This window comes from Megascapheus bottae, chromosome 29 (genome assembly GCF_031878675.1).
Source record: "Megascapheus bottae isolate mThoBot1 chromosome 29, mThoBot2.hap1, whole genome shotgun sequence".
NCBI lineage: Eukaryota > Metazoa > Chordata > Mammalia > Rodentia > Geomyidae > Megascapheus > Megascapheus bottae.
The window spans coordinates 8,596,973-8,614,758 of record NC_143537.1 but is presented as its reverse complement, the minus strand read 5'-3'; the positions used below and the strand labels follow the sequence as shown (position 1 = coordinate 8,614,758).

The following is a 17,786-nucleotide window of genomic DNA, read 5'->3' as shown; positions in this document are numbered from 1 at the left end:
TAAAAGTCAATGTACCAGTCTGAAGGCATGCGGGTGGGGGGGGGGGGCGGAAACAATTCTCTCTTGCTGGGGGTGAGTGTAGATGTCTTGCAGCACTCAAGCCTGTAATTGAATGGATGAGGTCCACTCATACGGGCTGGGGAGAATCTGTTTTACTCAGTCTGTTGATTCAAATGTTAATCTCACCTAAACATGCCCACAGAAATGCTAGAGGAATAATGTATAATCATGTATGTTGGCATCCAGCACCAGGCAGGTTGACATAGAATGGACCACTCTCACAGTTTTCTTTTTTAGCCTACTTGCTTTAGAAATCGCTGAAATAAGGATCTCTTAGGGTAAGCTTACATTTTTACATCTGAAAACATCTTCTGTTCACCTTCTTCAGAGACAGATTAAATAAAATATTCTAGAGTGCAAATTTTTTTCTGGGTATTTCAAAACTATAATTCTACTATCCTCTGGTTTCTTCAAGAAAGAATACACAAAGTTATCTTGTATATGTTCTCAAGTGTATTTTTTATTTATTTTATTTTTGCCAGTCCTGGGCTTGAGCTCAGGGCCTGAGCACTGTCCTTAGACTTTCTCAAGGCTAGAGCTCTACCACTTGAGTCTCAGCACCACTTCCAGCTTTTTTCTATGTATGTGGTACCGAGGAATTGAACCTGGGTCTTCGTGCATGCTAGGCAAGCACTCTACCATTAGGCTAAACTCCCGGCCCCGAATTTAATATTTTTAAAAGATATGTGTTTCTAGGGTTTTTCCCCCTAATTGGCAATTTTTACTTTTTTGGTCAAATTCTAAAGAAATGAAGTCTTACCAAGAAATTATCCCTTTTTTACATAAAATTGTAAAGAACAAACTATCTGTACACCTGAAGTGCTGTGCACATCAATCAAGAGTGCAAGAAGAGTCATATATAGCTTAACTGTCAGCAAACTTAATTGTCAATAGCTATCCATTATCATTTGTCTTCTATACTTAGTTACTGCTTACATCTCAAATGGATTTTGATTATTTTTCACATCCCTAGAACTCAAATATATCTGCTGGATGTTCTCCATGATATAATAAAAAGCATCTGAAGAACAATTTTAAATGATGGCAAATACAAATCACTCAGTATGAAAAGTCACATTCAAAAATAATTTCTATTACAACTGATGCAACAACTACTTCATGCAAGAGATGCTATAAATCAAAGTAAGTGAAAATTACAGCTCAGTCCTTAGACAAAACTGCTATCGTAGTACAGAGAAATGTATATTATGTAATTCACCTCATTTCCCACTGCACAAAAGGGCTTCAGCACTGAGACAACCCCCTGAGGCTTTCCTCACTGGGCTCAATCATGCTTTCCTCCCACTTCTCTGCCTGTTCTTATTCCTTTTTCCCTTAGCCAGAGGTGTGAATTAAGGTTCTACTCTCAGTCCCTTTTTCTCATGAGCTCTATCATTCACACGTATGGCTTTCAACTATCACCTTTATGAAGATTCTCCAAACTCTCTTGAGCTTCAATATTTAACAGGAAAGGCTATTAGATGTTTCTCCATGAATGCTGAGTGCCTCATCCCCTCAAGTGTGATCTTCCTAGGTTGAAGTCACAGTTCAGTTAAGAGGATATTCTTTTTTTGGGGGGAAGGGCTGGGGTGGGGCTACTGACTCAACATTGTTGATACACTCAGGAATACAAGTCACACACAAGAATACAGAACAAGCCAGGCCTACTGCTACGCACCTGTACTACCAGCACTGGGAATGATGTGGAAGGAGATTCACTGAATTCAAAACTAGCCTAATGCAACACACTGAGATTCTGACTCAAAGTCAAAACAAGAATCCACAGTAAGCAGGACGCAGTGATGTGTGCCTGAGATTCCAGAAACCATGAAGGCTCAAGCAGGAGGATCAATGGAACCCAATTTACAGCTAGTCTATGCAAAATATAGAATCCAGAAGAGTATATAAAGGCTTCTTTTTGTAGGCCATGGGGCTTCAACTCTGGGACTGGGCATAGTCCCTGAACTCTTCAACTCAAGGCTACTACCCTACCCCTTGAGCCACAGCCCCACTTTCCCTTTTCTAGTGATTAATTGGAGATGAGAGTCTTTAGTGCCTGGGCTGGCTTTGAATGGTGATCCTCAGATCTCAGCCTCCTGAGTAGTTAAGATTACAGGCGTGAGCCACCATACTTGGCTTCCAAAGGCATTTTTAATTCTTGGACAGAAAGAGTAGCAAAGGACATGATAGCACTTCTCTTTTTACTTCTTTCTTCCAGAGATTATACTGGAGTATCAGTACAGACTCAGTGTAATCAGAGTCTTTTAAATGTGGAGAAAAAAGGTAAAAGTTCAGAATCAGAGTTTAGAAGATAGAGAAAAGGGGCCATGTGCAAAGGAATTCAAGGCTGCCCCTAGAAGCAATACAATCATGCCAGCACCTTGATTTTAGCCCAAAGACTTGCTTCAAGTTTCTGATCTCTAGAGCTGTATGAAAATGTTACTTTGTATGCTTTAAGTCACCTTGTTTGTTTGTGCTAACTTGTAAGTTATGTAACTGACATAGGGTGGTTAAAAGATATACTTCTTTTCCTTCCTTGTCAGGATTCCTGGTTAATATACTTTTTTCCACCAAAGCATTTATTTGTTTTTTTTTTGTTTTTTTTGCCAGTCCTGGGCTTGAGCTCAGGGCTTGAACACTGTCCTTGGGTTTTCTCAAGGCCAGAGCTCTACCACTTGAGCCACAGCGCCACTTCCAGCTTTTTCCTTTCTTTTTTTTCTTTTTGATATTTTTTATTGTAATTAATAAAAGGGTTACATGATATTTGCCAGATAGAAGGTGCATTAATTCACATACATTGATACCCTTTCACATGTGTTGGTCCCCATTACCCTCCCCCACTTCCAGCTTTTTCTATGTATGTGGTACCAAGGAATCGAACCCGGGTCTTAGTGCATGCTAGGCAAGCACTCTACCACTAGGCCAAATTCCCGGCCTTATTTTTTTTATGATGTCACAGGACAAAGAAATAGCCTCTAAATACAAAACTGATAAACTTAGGAAGCTGCATGAAATGCTCCCAAGCAAGAGCACAGATGAATGGAATGTTAACATCGCAAGGATTTGTTCCTCAGATTTTTCAATACTTTTGTTTTTTAATCGGTTCCTAGAGCAAATATTTTATTATCATTCCTTGAGACAAGGGTCTAGCTATGTGAGCCACGTTGGCCTAGAATTCATAATCTTCTTGTCCCAGCCTCCCAAGTAATGGGGTGGCAGACCTGTGTCACCATACCAGGACCAGAGCAAACACTCTCAACTCTGGATATGTGGGTATACTATGTACATATGTATTTTCCTGTAGAAAGGTCACAATTTTCATGAAAACCTTAAAGGAGATCTCTACAACTCCGAAAGTTCAACAAGGTCTACCCTGTTGCAGATCATAATGCAGGAAGTTACAGATATTTACTAATCATACAAGGTTACTACAAAGAGGAAGTCTGAATGACAAATTGGGATTCAAAAGTTATCTTAACAGGCTTTGGTGAACAAGATGAATCTAGCAAAGAGAAAATCACATGGAGGAGACTCTAAAAGACTGAAGGATAAACGGGGTATGAGTCAGTGACCAGGATTACCAAAATAGCTTGTGGAACGTTAGGCAGCTGTCCAGAAGGATAGAAACAGTCCTGCTGTCTTCTGCACTGGTGAAACCAAAATCTATAAGACAAGGTTTAAATTTGGCTTTCCCATTTCATTATTTATTAGTTTCTTTTAGCTGCCATAACATGATCACAAACTTGATGCTTCAAAATAACAAGAATCTGATGCCTCAGTTCTGGAAGCCACACATCTGAGATAAAGGTATTTGTAAGGTTGGATCCTTCTGGAAGCTGTGAGGGAAAAACCACATCATGCCTCTCTCCCAGTCTCTGGTGACGGATGGCAATCACTGGCACTCCCTGGGAGAATCACTCCCATCTCTGACTGGCTTCTTATGGCTTTCTTCTCTGCGGGTATACTTCTGTATCCTCTCCCCTCATGGAGACACTCAGTCATTGGAATTATGGCTTAGCTAAACTAGTATAGGGTCCTCTTGACGCTTAACTAACATCATCTGTGAAGATGCTCTTCCAAATAAGAGCATACCCTGAGGTTCTAGGTAGACCAAAGTTGTGTACAACCCAATCCAACTTATACCTTCCATTCAGACTTTTGTATTAAATACCTCAGATTAAAAGTGGTACAAATTCATTGTTCACAGCCATTATTTCTTGGACTGTCAAACTTGAGACAACATTTGTGCATTTATGTCACAAATCAGAATTCTTCTTCTTCTTCGTGTCCTCTTCCTTCATTTGATTATTCCACTATTTTCCTGTGTGGTAAAACCTCCCTAAGTTTCTGTAACTACAAACGACCTCATAAGTCCTCACCCTGTACAACAAATATACTGGCTCTTCAGCTGTCCCCAACATCTCTTTTCTCTCTTCTGTTTCTCCACTTAGCCACCTCTGTTTGTATTTCCTTTTCTTATTTTTTATTTTTTGGTGGAATGAGGTTTGAACTCAGGACCTCTTTGTGAGCAGTACCCTGACACTTAAGCTACATCTGTAAGTATATTTTGCATACTGTTAAGTTTAAGGCTATTGATGCTATGCTCTGAAAGTATAATTAAGCCTCCTATGCTTTAAATAGATTTAATTTTAAATGGTAAAATCCAACAAAGCAAAAGCAACATTACAAAAGACTCTAGGATTGCTCAAAATCACATCACAGTCTAGCTTGTATTACATGGTTCAATCAGTCTTGGTCCTAAAGTTCCTTCTACAGTCAAAATACTGTGCCCACTTTCCTACTCACTCTCATCTTCATTCTGCTTTTCTTGAAAGTAGAGAGAGTACACTCAGGAAAATAAAGGGGGGTGGGAACAGTTCAGTGAGAGCATTTGTGCTGGTATGAGAGTGGCGGGGGGGGAGGGGGGTTCAGCCTTTAGATTTTTTTCCCCCAACCATGGGTCTTGAACTCGACCTGGACATTGTCCTTGGATGTTTTTGCTCAAGGCTAGCACTCTACCACTTGAGCCACAGCTCCACTTCTGGCTTTTTCTGAGTATATGGTACCAAGGATTCGAACCCAGGACTTCAAGCATACTAGGTGAGCAGTCTACCACTAGGCTATGCTCTCGGCCTTCGGCCTTTAGATTCTTATTCCTGGTTATTCTCTTCAGATAACATGCATTTCCCTACCTTTCCCTCATGAAGATATACTTTCCTTTTGTAGTGAAAACACTTCAGCACAAGTTAGCCTAGAGTACACTTTGGCACTAAGCTATATCTCTAGATCTACAGTAAGTTTAAAAAAGAAACAGAGAAATGAAAAAAGAAAATAGGAAAAGGTCTGGGGGAGACTCAAGTTGTAGACTGCCTATTTGACAAGCACAAGCCATGAGTTCCACAGCCAGTGCCATCAAAGGAGTGGGGTAGGGGAAGTGAAGAGATGTCACTGGTGATCTAATCAATATACCACCATTTTTATTTTTGCACTGAGCTCTTGTCTACCGTAAACAAATATATTTATTTTCATAGTGCACACAGAGCTTTTTACAAGAATCCCCATTTATGGCTATGTAACATTCCACTGAGTGGATATATCATAATTTATTAAACCCACTTGGGAAGTGATACAAAGAAGTGGTTAAAGCATGGGCACTGCCATCAGATGGGCCTAACATCAAGTCCCAGTTCTGCTGCATCCCCAAGGCCACACAGTGAGTTACCTCACTCACTTTAACTCAACCAACACTAATTGCCAAGCACTACCCTACTAACCTCCAAATACCACATTAATCACTGACTATACCAGAGTGGACACAGGAGACAGGATCCCTGCCCTTAGAAACAAAGAAAGTAAATGTATAATTTCCAATTATGTTAAGTGCTATAAAGAAAAAAAAAACATCAAATGAAAGACTGGAGTGCTTTGAATTCCCCAAGTACAATATGAGGATAATAGTACCACCTAAAGCTGTTTGAGTTTTAAATAATCCTTGCTAAAATATCGGGCTTCATTCTTGGTACACAGTGTGTACTAAACATGTCTTAGCTACATAACTAATTGGGACAAAGTGAAAGTACAAAAAGATATTCATAGTTCACACTTTCTATCATATTTTCACTTCTTTTTTGGTCAATATAAATCCTATACATTTCCAAGGCTGAGTTTATCATAAAAAGTTTGATCTAGGTCTTTTGTGTATCCATTTTTTTTCCTAACGTTTATATTTTCTTTTATGTCATCAAACATACTGTGTATATTTACAAGAGCCCATTTGACATCCTTAATTCTGTCATCTGTGTCTTTTAGAGACCTTTTTCTTGTTTCTCTAATTGAAGGTCATATTTTCTGCTTCTTTCTAAGTCTAGCAATTTTGGATTAGGTGTCAATTCTAGATTTTATGATTTTGTTGTTTATTTTTGTTCCTTTTTCTCTATTTGCTGCATTCAGTATTTTATTTACTAGTATATTTGAAAGCTCTACCCGTAGTAGTGAACAGAGTGTATATACATATATATATATATATATATATATTTATTTATTTATTTTTGCCAGTCCTGGGCTTAAGCTCAGGGCTAAGCACCGTCCTTGGATTTTCTCAAGGCTAGAACTCTACCACTTGAGCCTCAGCACCACTTCTGGCTTTTTTGTTTTTCCTATGTACATGGTACCGAGGAATCGAACCCAGGTATTCGTGCATGGTAGGCAAGTACTCTACCACTAGGCCAAACTCCCGGCTAGATTTTATGATTTTGGACTAGAATTTTGATGTATTACTTTAAATAGTCTTGCACTCTGTTCTGAGAAAAGTTATTCTGATTCAGATTCTTTAAAGGACAGCTTTTAAATATCACCAGGGGGACTCTAATAGGTTTTGCTTTAGAAGTAATCTGGCCTCACTCCATGCCCTGTGTACTAAAAGGTCTTTCTACTTTGATTAGTGAGAAGAATATGAACTATTCCAGGTCTCCTGTCCTGCTAATTTCAGGTGGCTCTTTCTCCCAGCCTCCAAGGGGTGCAGATCAGTGCTAAATGAGACTTGGGGGAACCACTCTGCAGCAATCTAGAACTAGTTTCTGAGAAACCCATCTTTTCTAGATACTGGTGCTGGGCCGGGAGTTTGGCCTAGTGGTAAGAGTGCCTAGACCCAGGTTCCATTCCTCGGTACCACATACATAGAATATGCCAGTAGTGATGCTGTAGCTCAAGTGCCAGAGCTCTAGCCTTAAGCAAAAAGTGTACAAGCACAGTGCCCAGGCCCTGAGTTCAAGCCCCATGACTGGCAAAAAAAAAATGCCATTATAGATACTGGTGCTGCCTCAGCCTCCTACAGCCTGAACCATCTTGTCAGCTCAAAAGACCACCTGATTCTTGGGGGCAACGAAACAGATTCTTCATTTCCCTTCTCTCAGGGATTACCATGCAAGCTCACTGACCTTTATCTGAAAATTGCTGCTCATGCTGTTGTCTAGTTTTCTAGTCTAGTTAAAGTGGGAAAGTAAACCAGTGCCTGCTACTTTATTGTAGTGCAAGCAGCAGTTCTCATGTTTCAGTTCAAATTCCATTTTTTCTATGAGAGCTTCCCAGACTTCAAGTTCAAGTCATTTCTAATTTTCTAGTCTCCACATCATATATAGTCAAGCTAAATAACTGAAATCACACCTTATACTCTGCCACTGCCTTGTCCATCCCACAGATAGTTTTCTAAGATGCCTGCCACCAAACCAAGCACCGCAGGATTAAATGGGATCACATATTTGTGTACCTTGCTAATGGCAAACACAGTCTTAAAGCACACAACTAAAACAAAGACATGGTCCAGTTCAGTTTGGGACAACTTAGAAATCAAACCTTCATCCATAATATAGTCTTTAATGGGAAAACAAAAGCTATAAATGAGCTATTTGGATGGAAGTCACCAAATCTATTCCCCCTCTCCCCCAACACACACACACACACACACACACACACACACACACACACACACACACCAAATTTATTCTTAAAGAGCTAAAAAGGAAAATATTTTAGGCTTACAGGCTCTGTAGACTCTTGTTACAACTCTGATGGTATAGCATAAAATAGGTAGAGCTGTATTCCAATAAAATATTATGTTAGACCCTTGCCTTAAAACCCATTTGTAGACAGAAGACAGCTTGCAAACGTTTATAGTAGCATGCTATAGGGTTGATTTGGTTAACAGAGGACCAAAAAGTCCTCTCTCTCAGCCAGCAATTGCCTATCATGTCTTTTACACATGCACAGGCCTTGCATAACATAGGCACAGAACTGGATCTTCTTATGTGCCTTTGGATGAATTCCACTTGATATCCGAAGGTATCCAGTTTTTATTCAAAATTTCCTCCAAAAATAAAGAGAGCAATACTACTGCAACTTAAGACAAGTAATGAATGCCTAGTGCAATAAAACAAAGGTTGATCTAGACAAACTTGTTTCATTTTGTAAATAGTTCAAGACTGATGAACTTTAAAAACAAAAACAAAAAACAAACAAAAATGTAGCCCAGAAGACTATTCATTCATCCCATTTATGTGGACACGATTCAAGATGCCAGTATTCCTCTTTGTGAGGAAGTGTTATGTAAATTTACATGAGTACATACAAAGTGCTTTCTCTCTGAAACTACTACAGCAAAACTTAGGAAAGAGCCTAGAAGATACAGGCATGAGTAAAGCCTTTCTGCATAGAATTCCAAGTGCTCAGGGGAAAAAAAGCAAGAATTGACAAACAGGATTATATCAAATTAGAAAGCTTCTGTACAGAAAAAAAAATATCAAAATCAAAACAACCTATAGAACAGGGTAAAGTCTTTGTCAGCTACTCATCAGATTAATACTATTCATCAGTTTAATAACAATACAGAACACATAAACAGCTCCAAAAGCTAAACACAGAAGAAACTCCAAATAGTAAATGGGCAAATCAATCAACTAGTTCTCAAAAGTAAATTGGCCAATAAATATATAAAGAAATGTTCAACATTCTTAGCCATAAGGGATATGCAAATCAGGACTGGGAGCATGGCCTAGTGGTAGCGTGCTAGCCTAGCATGCACAAAGCCTTGGGTTCGATTCCCCAGAACCCACATACACAGAAAAATCCAGAAGTGGTGCTGTGGTTCAAGTGGCAGAGTGCTAGCCTTGAGCAAAAAGTGTTCAAAGACAGTTCCCAGGTCTTGAGTTCAAGCCCCAGGACTGGCCAAAAAAAAAAAGAAAAGAAAAGAAAATGCAAATCAAAATTGCACTGAGATTCCCTTTTACCCCAATCAGAATGTCAATCCTCAAGAAAACAGGTAAATATTGGTGAGGATAAGGGGAATACGACTAGTTGGTTAGAATGTTAAGTGGATACATACATACACACACAATCTTTTTCTTCTCATCTGGTTATTTAGTTGTGTCAACATTTGGGCTTTAGAGCCTTAAGCTACTTCTGGATTCTCTTTATGAACAGAGTTTCTGCTCTCAAGATCATATATACTTTTTCGCTACATTTTTTTTTGAAATTTTTAACTATTCATCCCTGCCTTTGCCATTATGATTTCTAATACCACATAACATGGCCCCATTTGCCCAAACTACTATTTTTATATTAGTCTCCTTCACTGTTCATGAGAATTTCTAAAACCAATTTCCAGCTTATTAAGGGAACTATTATAAAGTTATCATCAGAATCAGGATCATTTTTTTCTTTTTCCTTTGTGCTAGTCCTAGAGTTTTTTTCTAAATACCAAAAACCTAAGTTTTCATTTATTTATTTATTTCTGTTGGTTGTAGGATTTTAACTCTGGGTCAGGGTGCTGTCTTTGAGCTCTTCAGCTCAAGGCTACAGCTCTATCACATTGAGCTGCGGTGACACTTCTGGTTTTTCTGGTGCTTAACTGGAGATGAGAGTCTCATGGACTTTTTAAAGAGTCCTGGCTGAATCTCCATCGTCAGATCTCAGCTTCCTGAGTAGCTAGGATTACAGGCATGAGCCACCTGTACCTGGCTTATTTATTTTCAAGTCTAGCTCTCTACCACTTGAGCTACATACAGGTCCACCTCGGGTTTTTAGGTTGTTAATTGAAGATAAAGAGTCTCAGATTTTCCTGCCCAGTCTGTCTTCAAAGCATGATCCTCAGATCTCAGCCTCCAGAGTAAGCTACTAGATTATGAGCATGTTCCACCAGTTCCTGGCCTAAGACTTATTTTAAAAGCCTTTCTTACTTTCCTACAGAGAGGAAAGTATCAGTAAAGGTTTATAATTTGATAGGATTGTTTTCTAAGGCTGTAACACACCTAATCTGGAAAATTTCTATACATGGCAAAATGTGGCTGATACCAAATTCTTCCCACCGGCACATCTGCATACATAATTACATCATCAACACAGGGCTTTCTCCTCACCCAACCCCCACTCTGGGCTCAAACAAAAAGTTAGTGTGCACACACAGAAAGCACAGTTGCAATGCTGCTCCTCAGTTTATACTTGCTGGTCTGCTCTTGCTCCTAACTCAAAACTACAGTAAGAAAACAACTATGATCTGTTCATAAATACATTTTATTTATTTATTTATTATTTTTTTTTGCCAGTCCTGGGCTTGAGCTCAGGGCCTGAGCACTGTCCTTGGACTTTCTCAAGGCTAGAGCTCTACCACTTGAGCCTCAGCACCACTTCCGGCTTTTTTCTATGTATGTGGTACCAAGGAATCGAACTCGGGTCTTCATGCATGCTAGGCAAGCACTTTAACCACTAGGCCAAACTCCCGGCCCCCCATAAATGCATTTTAATACATCATTTAAAATATGAATTTAGTTACAATGTGAAATTTGTTTGTCCTGAACCAATGACTCTCAATTTACCAGTGCATTCTACTTAATGGCCAAAATAAACTGTCCTCAAAAAGAGAAAATAAATACAATATACAATTATTCAGTAACTCACGCAGGCCAAATTATGTAGTTTACAGATGCCTGAGAGTAGCACTGAAAAACAAAAAATGTTTCTAATTTCATAAATAAAACCTTAGACGTAAAATGAGCTATCAGGTAAACATTGGAAAAGTGGTAAAGTTCTTTTGTCTTTGTTTATTTCTACGAAACACTCTCAAAATGAAATCCTGGTAATTTCTCATTGGCCTCAGATAATTTTGAGCCAGGATTTCTATCTCCTAATTTTTTGGTATATATGTGAAATTTCATTTTACTTCATGTTAACACACAGTAAGGCTTTACCCGGGTTTGATTCCTTGGTACCACATACACAGAAAAAAAGCCGGAAATGGTGCTGAGGCTCAAGTGGTAGAGCTTTAGCTTTGAGAAAGTCCAAGGACAGTGCTCAGACCCTGAGCTCAAGCCCAGGACTAGTTAAAAAAAAAAAAAAGAAAAGAAAAGATGAGGGGAGGGGGTGGGGGAGGGAAATGGGGACAAAAACATGAGAAGGGGTATCAATGTATATGAAGTAATGCACCTTGTATCTGGCAAATATAATTGTAACCTTTCTATTAATTATAATAAAAAAAACATTTTTAAGTTCCCTCTGCACAAGCAGGGAATATGTTGGATTTTTTTTAATATGTTGGATTTTACATACACTTCTAAATTCAGAAACAATTCTAACAAAGACTAAAATGAGAGCCTCTGAAACATTTTTTACTGGTATTATTTACTGACGCGGCTTCTCTCGCTTTGCCAGTGCTCTAAACTGTGTGTTGGGCACACCAGGATTTTGATCGGCATATACTGGATGGAAAGACCCTATGAATGGAGACCACTTGGTAAGAAACCAGACTCAAGCTACCAATTCTCCTATGACACAGATGTAAAATGACCTCTCCTTCCTACAGACTCAGGGAGGATGGACAGAAACTCAAATACACACTGCTTCACCAATGTGCTTGTGATTGGTGTCTAAAACTCCACTCGTTCAGAAAATTCATGTAGGTTTTCAAACCTCTGGTGAATTTCAGAACTATTTCAATCTCTCAACAACCTGAAGAGGTTAAGTATTTCACTAATCCATTTTACAGACAAGAAACTGAGGGCAAGAGGCAATGACACTTAGCCAGGGTCACATAATACACGTACAACACAGGTCTGACTGAGAGCCTTTAATCTTACAAAGCTACTTCCCCAATGGGAGGGCAAAAGGCTTGACCTTCAGTCACATTCAGGGCACATCGGTTCTCTTTTGAGAACTCTTTCTCTTCCGCTGGAACACCTAAAACCATCTTCCTTGTAGATGGGAGCTCTGGTTGGGGTTTAAGCTTATGGAATACTTCAGAGGGAAGAATCTAAAGTGTTGGCAATGGAGGTGTCTGAGGGAACCAAGTCCTAAACCACAGATTTCAAAACACTGTATGGGGCCCAGCTTACTCCACAACAGCTGCTTCTCTCTTCCTCTTCCTCCCCTCCCATGTGACCCTCCCTACCAGAAAATAGGCTAGCATTGTTATTGCCATAGTTTGGCAACATTATGTGTCCCAACCACAGTGACTGGCACAGAACAGGCACGTAAATATTTATTGAATGAAGCAAAGACAAAAGTTGTTTCTGGGGGCAGGGAATAGTACAGAGAGAGGGGTGAGACTGACTGCAAGACAGTGTAAACAGGTGTGGAGAGGTAATGAAACCTGCTTCTGAATGACAACGTATGTTATTATTACTTTTAAGTGTTTCTATGGCCAAGCTGGATCTCTAACCCCTGGCTTTTTAACTAAGATGAGGAATGTACCTGAAACACCTGATTACAGGTGTACAGATGAACATTAAATAAACCTGTCTCAGTTGGGGGCTGCCTACAGTAAGGCCTTGAGACCTTCCTTTACCCCCCCTCTAGATTGACACAAAGAAGAAAACAGCTTAGCATGTTAGCATACAAACACAGAACTCCTAGAAGCATTAAATTATATATATATATATATATACATATATATTTCGGACTACAAAAGCAAACACATTACCTTATTTACATTGACTGGTTGAGTTCATCTAAAGATGAGAAGCAGTTAAAAAAAACACAACAAAACCCTTCTCAGCACTCTCAGAGTGAGAGTAGGAGTGAGTGAGTGTGTGTGTTGGGGGAGGGGGGTGGAGCAAGCATTTCCCAAAACTTCAGGATGCCAAAACCCCAAATCACACCCCACAATCTTGAGAGACGTTTCCTTTAAATCACAACGGGCCATTTAGGCAAATATAAGTTTCACAGCAAATCACTCCCCCCCACCAAACGGAGCCTGTGTGCATACAGAAAAAAAAAAAACAAAAACAAGAAGGTAAGTCCACGCTGATTCAAAGGCACGATTCTTGACAATTTCACCTACATCCCTCTGGGTTGGCACCCATGACTTGAAGATTGGACTCTTGGATTCTTCCTAACAAGAATCCGCCCCCCCCACACACACACACCCGGCATCACATTACACTAAAACTACCGGAGGAACAACAAGACGCAGCCCTCCCCCGCCCCCCAACCCCCATTTACCATCACTTAAGAAGAAAAAAAAAAGGGGGTGGGTGGGTAGAGGAAGGGGGGGGAGGCCACGCATCTTTGGGAGACCCAAAGGCAGCTTTAAACCCGGGTGATTTCAGGAAGACAACACAACAACAACAACAACAACCTGACTCCAAAAAAAAAAAAAAAAAAAATCCAGATTAAGAGCTTCGCCCACCGCGAATGAGTTTTCTGCACTCGGGCACCACCTCCTTTGTCTAAAAGCTGTGCCTGGTAAACTCGCAGTTCAATGCCCCGCCAGTAAACAAGCTACCTGAAAAGAAGAACGTCCTAGGTCTTTTCTGGGGTGGTGGCGGCGGTGGTGGTGTTTTTGTTTAAGAAGAAAAAAAAAAAGAAAAAGGGTGGTGGGGGGGGGTTGGAGGGTTGTTGGGGAGCAGCGGAAACCAAATGAGAAAACACGGGAGCTTCTTTCCCAGCCGGTGGGCAAAGGCCGGGCTCCCCACATCACCGTCCTCTCCACCGGAGGACCCGGTCGGCGCCGGGCAGGCGAGCCCGGGCCCCGGGGACCACGGACCCCGGGGACCACGGACCCCGGCGACCCCGGCCGGCCGCGCCCCCCACCCCCCGCCGAGGCTCCTCCCTCCCCGGTCCCCACTTCCTCACCTCCGTGGATGGGCAGCGGCGCCAGCACCTGGCCGCGGACCTCGGCCTTGGGCGAGTCGAGCCCGTAGCGCCCGCGGTCGATGCGGAACGTGAGTGGGGCGCCGCGGCCGGGCTCCTGCACCGTCACGTTGATGAGCGCCGTGTAGTACTCCTGACTCGCGTTGTCCCCTCGCGCCGGCCACAGGCTGCAGGTCAAGAGGGCGAGCGTGGCGAGCCGGGCCGGGCCCGCCCGCGCCGCGCCACTCATCGTTCCCTCCGGGCCGCCGCCGCTCGCCGACCGGGCTCCCGGGCCGGCGCTGAGAGGCGGGGCGGGCGCGGCCTGGATGGCGACGGGAGCGCGCGTCGCCACGCACGAGCGCGCGGAGCCACGCACGAGCGCGGCTTTCTTCCTCAGCGACGCTCCGGCGTCCGCAGCCTGCCCACGGGAGCGCGCGGGGCCGCGCACGCGCGGAGGCGCTCCGCGAGGACGGAGGTCAGGTCTCGCGCGGTCGTCTCCTCGGGGAGCACCTCCAGGACTCAGGGGACGGGGTGGGGGGCTCCCCCCCTCATCCTCTCGGGTTCAGTCCCGTCGTGTGTCCGGAGGGAGGGCAAACGGGTGGCAACGGGCGGCTCCGACCTGCCGGAAAGAGGGTGAAAGGCGCACAAAAGTCTGTCTTGGCTCTGGGGGGGGCGGCAGGGGGAGGGGGACTGCCGCCTGGGGCGCGCGTCCGCCGGGGCGCCCCGCCTCCCTCTCCCCCCCCCCCAATCCCCGGTCTGGTTTCGGACGGCAGCGCGCAGGCCCTGAGGCGTAGCCCCGCCCCCTGGCGCATGCGTACAAAGTCCCGTCTGCTCCCGCCTGCCTGCACGAGGGCACCGGGGAGGGAGGGAGGTGCCGTCGCCCGTGCATTGGCACCAGACTCTGATTTGGCCTGGGATGATAAAGCCACCAGGATGTATTGGAGCCCCAGAGGGTGGTGGTGGTTGTCTTTTGTTGTTGTTGTTGTTGTTTTAAGAGCCCAGGAAAACATGGGTGATCGGAATTTTCGAAGATCCTGGAAAATTCAGATTCTAAAACGTCTTTGAGATTGAACATGGATCTCCGCTAGTTAACCATATGCCACGTAATTGACATCCTGGGTGTGGAGAAGCGGTCTCTGAACAGACCTAGAACTGCTGATTCCAGCCGGAGTGGCTGGTGGCACCTGAGAGAATCCTCTAGAAACTGTGAATAAGATTGTGCACGTGTTCCTTTCCTTATCTGTGAGGATCTCCATCCCAGGGTCGGGGGGGAACCCATGAGTGTTCAAGTCCCTTGAATACCAGCCATATTTCATGGAACCGATGCACAACCTCCTGTGTTCTTTAAGTCATGTCCAGGTGACATCATCACCTAATACAGTAGACCTGCTTCGTAAATAGCTGTTAAACGGTATTGTTTAGGGAACCGTGGCATGCATTTCTTTCTTTTTCTAATCCCACATATTTTTAGATCTGTCTTTGTGTACACACAGACGGAGAGCCCATGGATAGGAAGGGTCTGCGGTCGTGAGCTCCATCTACACACACCAGGTTGGATCTCCTGCCCCCAGCATCTTATACTGGAGAGGAATTGGAGTTGACCTTGCTGAACCAAAAGGAACTAAGAATCCTGGAGAGAATTAGCTTCTTTAAAAAAAAAAAAAAAAAAAAAAGCAAAACACTCGAGGCACTGTTTCCAGGAAGAAGATTCAGTGTTCAACACTGCCCTGTGGCCATATTCTTCACAGTTGGTCCCTCCACCGCCCTCCCTTCTGCCCACTCTTATCATCTTCTGACTACACATGCCCTGGCCTAGGAAACTTGTCATTTTTTACCTCAGAGTTCAACTTATAAACCCAAGCACCCTGACCCCTTGTGTAAAGAGAGCTCTACAGTCTCTCTTCCAGGTGGGTCTTTCCTCACAGGCCAAAGCGTCCTGAGGACTCTTCAGGGCTAGACTATCCATGTTTAGCTCCCTGGAACCCTGGAATTCCCTGCCTGAACATCTCCAAACCACTTTTAGGAGCCTACATGAGGCGTTTCCCAAGTGTGTGTGTGTTGGGGGGGGGGGTGTTCCTTCCTGCCCAGGCTGGCTTTGAACCACAATCTTTAGGTCTCAGCTAGGATTATAGGTATGTGCCACTTTCAATCATTTGAAAGTTGCTGTTCAGAAACATTAAATACATACACAACTCAATAAATGTTTCCAAGGCCACACCTGTGTAACTATCAAGAATGTTAATACGGAGGATATTGCCAACATTTCTGGAAGGTTCCTTTGGCTTCTCACCCCCACCATTCTGATTTCTGTGATCATAGATTCATTTGTTTAAAACAATGGAATTCACATAATATGTACTCTTTTAAACTTAATGTTATATCTGTGAAATTCTTTTTTCTCCCTTCCCCATCTTTGCTCTCTTCAATGCTATATAGCATTCCACCATTGATTTATCCATTTTGTTTATATTTGTATTGATTTGAGAAACCTAGAGTGTTATGAAGCCTGTTGGTTTTCTGTGGTTTAATTATTTGTTTCCCCCCAAATTCATGTGTTGGGAATTTAATCCCCAAAGTCATTCATGTGTAAGTGGTATTTGGAGGTAGCATCTTTGCAAGATAATTGGGTCCAAGGGGCTGTGCTCTAAACAAATGAATTAGCCCACTCTTAGATTTGTGAATTGATAGACTAATGGTTTATTGAGAGATTGAGTGAGTGGATGCTCTTTGATGGACCTGCTAGAGGAAGAAAATTGCTCCCCCATCCCTTTCCTTGTGGGTCTCAGAGAAACCATGGCACAGTGTGGGCCCACCATATGGCAGCCCTGTAAGTTCTACGTTCACAGGCTTCATCTGAGACCATGAGCTTGGGACCAAGTGGGGTGACACTGTGAAAACTCCTATAGACAGAAGTGTAATAACAGTTAAAATAGTTGATTTGGAACCCGTAGTTGTCTGAGACCAGAACTTAGTTTTCCTGAAGGCCTTCAGGTTATTGGGTCCATTTTATATTCTGTAGGTGAAGAAACTGAAGCACAGAGAAGACACCTCTGCCCAGCTGATGAGGAGCAGACGGGGTCTCCAGAGCACCAGCTCAGCCCTGGCACTCATCCACCACCACAGATTGCTTCCCGGCTCAGGATTCAGGTGACCCGTCGATTACCTTGTCTTTGGCCCAGCCCAGGAAGCCAGAAACTTGAGGCCAAGCCTCTGTCCAGGAATTTGAGTAGGTCCTGAGCCTGATCCCTCCCTTGGGATGTTGAACAGAGACAAGCTGCCAGGGTGACTGCCTTTTAGCCCAATCGAAGCCATCGCTTTGTCCTTTGTCAGGATTTGTTTGTACAGAATGATGAATGACTGAGCTACAGCGAGCTAAGACATGGTAGACAGTGCTTGAGTGGGGCAGGCCTGGGCCACAGACCTTATGTTTAACTGCGGAGACTCAAGCTGATGTGGAGCGCTCAACCTTGGGATCCTAGCGTGTGCAGGCACTGGGTTTAATCTCCACCATGAAGGGGAGGTGGCAGGAGTGGGGTCAGAAAGGACAGACAGCACCCACACAGCTCAGAGGACTTGTAGAGCTGGAATGGGGGTGGTGGTAAGTTTCATCA

The 17,786-nt window shown here is 43.0% G+C and overlaps 1 protein-coding gene across 4 annotated transcripts in view; it reads right to left on the bottom strand.

The window, feature by feature from the left end:
• Rnf130 (ring finger protein 130) overlaps window positions 1-14,442 on the bottom strand; it is an 89,146-nt gene extending 74,704 nt beyond the window's left edge. For all 4 annotated transcript variants that reach the window (XM_090320867.1, XM_090320865.1, XM_090320868.1 and 1 more), the window contains exon 1: window positions 14,179-14,442. In XM_090320867.1, coding sequence (XP_090176993.1) covers window positions 14,179-14,425 — 247 coding nt within the window. In that variant the 5' untranslated portion in view covers window positions 14,426-14,442. The remainder of the gene's footprint in view (window positions 1-14,178) is intronic.
• Between the last annotated feature and the right edge of the window lie 3,344 nt (window positions 14,443-17,786).